The sequence below is a fragment of the Olea europaea genome, unplaced genomic scaffold (assembly GCF_002742605.1).
Source record: "Olea europaea var. sylvestris unplaced genomic scaffold, O_europaea_v1 scaffold1137, whole genome shotgun sequence".
Taxonomy (NCBI): domain Eukaryota; kingdom Viridiplantae; phylum Streptophyta; class Magnoliopsida; order Lamiales; family Oleaceae; genus Olea; species Olea europaea.
Window position 1 is genome coordinate 365264 of NW_019228757.1, and position 2027 is coordinate 367290.

A 2027-nucleotide genomic window follows, 5' to 3' on the forward strand; every position below is an offset into this window, starting at 1 on the left:
AGAAAAAAAATTTAGGGTTTTATTTTATAGGATTCTAGTATTTATTTATTTTTAGTTGCTTTCTTATTTAAATTAGTTTACTTCAAAGTTGAAATCCTATTGAAAGTGTTTATGCATTATAATATTTAAACTTAATTATTGAATAAATTGGTATTTCCTTTCTCTAAATTGCTTCTCTCTTATCTCCGTTCTTATCGGCTCTCTCTAGTCAATCTACATTCTTCTATTTCTCTCGTCTTTCTCTTCTCTTCTTCCCTTTTTCTCGTTTTCGTGGCATTGGAGTTCATTTATTAATTTCTGTGCCATTTTGTATGAAATATATACCATTTAATGCCTAAAATCAAAACATTATAATTATGATGCAACTAACATCACTTAGTAAATAGAAATCTACTAATTATCCAAATGTAACATATGGAACTCGACAATGACGTCAAAGTCAAAATCGTGAAAATGGAGAGACAAAAAAAAATGTTGATAGGGCAAAATATACATCTTAGTTAATAATTTTTACATAAATTTAAAGAAAATTTCAAAATTTTACATAGGGTTCACCACCTGGCCCACAACTGGAACTCGAGCGACCAAAAATCTGACTATTGCCTACAATGACTAGGCCAACCGAAGAAGCCTAAGCAAATATAGAATGGATGCCTAGTCAATCCGATCGGATCGGATCGGATCGGATCGGACCACGTACCTAACCCAAAAGGTTGAGTACCTAGGTGTACACAGAACTAACCACAAAGGTTAAACATTGGAAACTAGGTCAATGATGTCAAATAGTCAAGTCGACCCACCCCATATAGCAGCCAACGGAGACCAACAAAGACTAAGAGTACCAGATCATAGCAAAAAAGGCACATAATTGTGTCAAATATTACTTCAAAAGAAAATCAAACGTTAATGATAATATCAAATTTACAACACTAGACATCCTAAAAATTTTCGTACAAACTAACCGAGCAAACAAATTAAAAGAAGGCCAGGGCGCACAAGATTATTTGTGTACCAAACATGCACAAGGAAATACACAAAGGAATTGGGGGACGAAGCACGAGCCACGAGATAATCTGCAGAAAATTCATCTTTCGTCATCAGAAAATGAAAAACTTGAAGATAAGAGATGTATTTACCTGTAATTTCTTACTAAATTAATCTGATTATAAGCAGATTATAGTCTATAAGTTGTTTTGTGTGTCTGTGGAAAGTAGGGCGTGAGGAATGAAGCCTGGTCCGAGATATATATCATCATCACTCCATGCATGGAATCAATGAATAAATCTTGGAACAGTCTTCATTCCAAACGCCTCTTTTCCTTCTTCATTGATCATCACACCCACACCCACAATCTCTCTCTCTCTCTCGTGATTGAGCAATGAAAACCTAGCTAGCTACAAACAAATCTGCAAGGCACTCAAGTATTCAATCACTACTGCACATCACAAGGCATTATATAGTGGAGAAAAGAGCAAATTATTACTTATAATTATATGGAAAATAAGTAATTTTCCGTGGAGACAAGCACACATGATGGACAGGTAACATACAGTGTAAAATAATGAAAAAGCTGGTGGATTTTGGAGTCATGTTGTCGTCTTATTCTAAACCCTTTTATGGTGTGCTGTTTCGAAGCTTTAAAAAGTAGCTCACAATTATTAATTAAATTATAAGTAGCACTGAAAATAAGAGAAGACAAATGGAGCATGGAAGGGGACATGGGCCTGCCTTCGTTCTTCTTGTTATTTTAATTACCAAAGGTTCACTCATTCAGTTGAATATGCAAAACTTTATTTTATTCGAGAATTTCCATGCTCGATGTCATAGATACGTATCTCAAGAATCATATGAAAAATCTCTATACATCTTTCAAAAGATTAAACAAAATCCAATTTTTACACGATGCTAAGGTCTACATGCATGCACACTCGGAGCACAAATAAATCTATTACTTGATTACGGGAACATTAAATTCAGTGCTAGATATAATACCAAATAATAAGTCTGCACGAAGAATGAAATAATTT

General features: G+C 34.0%; 1 protein-coding gene across 1 annotated transcript in view; it reads right to left on the reverse strand.

The window, feature by feature from the left end:
• The window catches only part of LOC111373493 (syntaxin-132-like), a 28895-nt gene extending 27797 nt beyond the window's left edge, over positions 1–1098 (reverse strand). Inside the window, exons 1-4 of the mRNA XM_022996024.1 lie at positions 963–1098; positions 801–883; positions 545–631; positions 325–334 (exon numbers count right to left, since the gene is read on the reverse strand). Coding sequence (XP_022851792.1) covers positions 325–334; positions 545–631; positions 801–883; positions 963–1098 — 316 coding nt within the window. The remainder of the gene's footprint in view (positions 1–324; positions 335–544; positions 632–800; positions 884–962) is intronic.
• Positions 1099–2027: the final 929 nt, after the last annotated feature.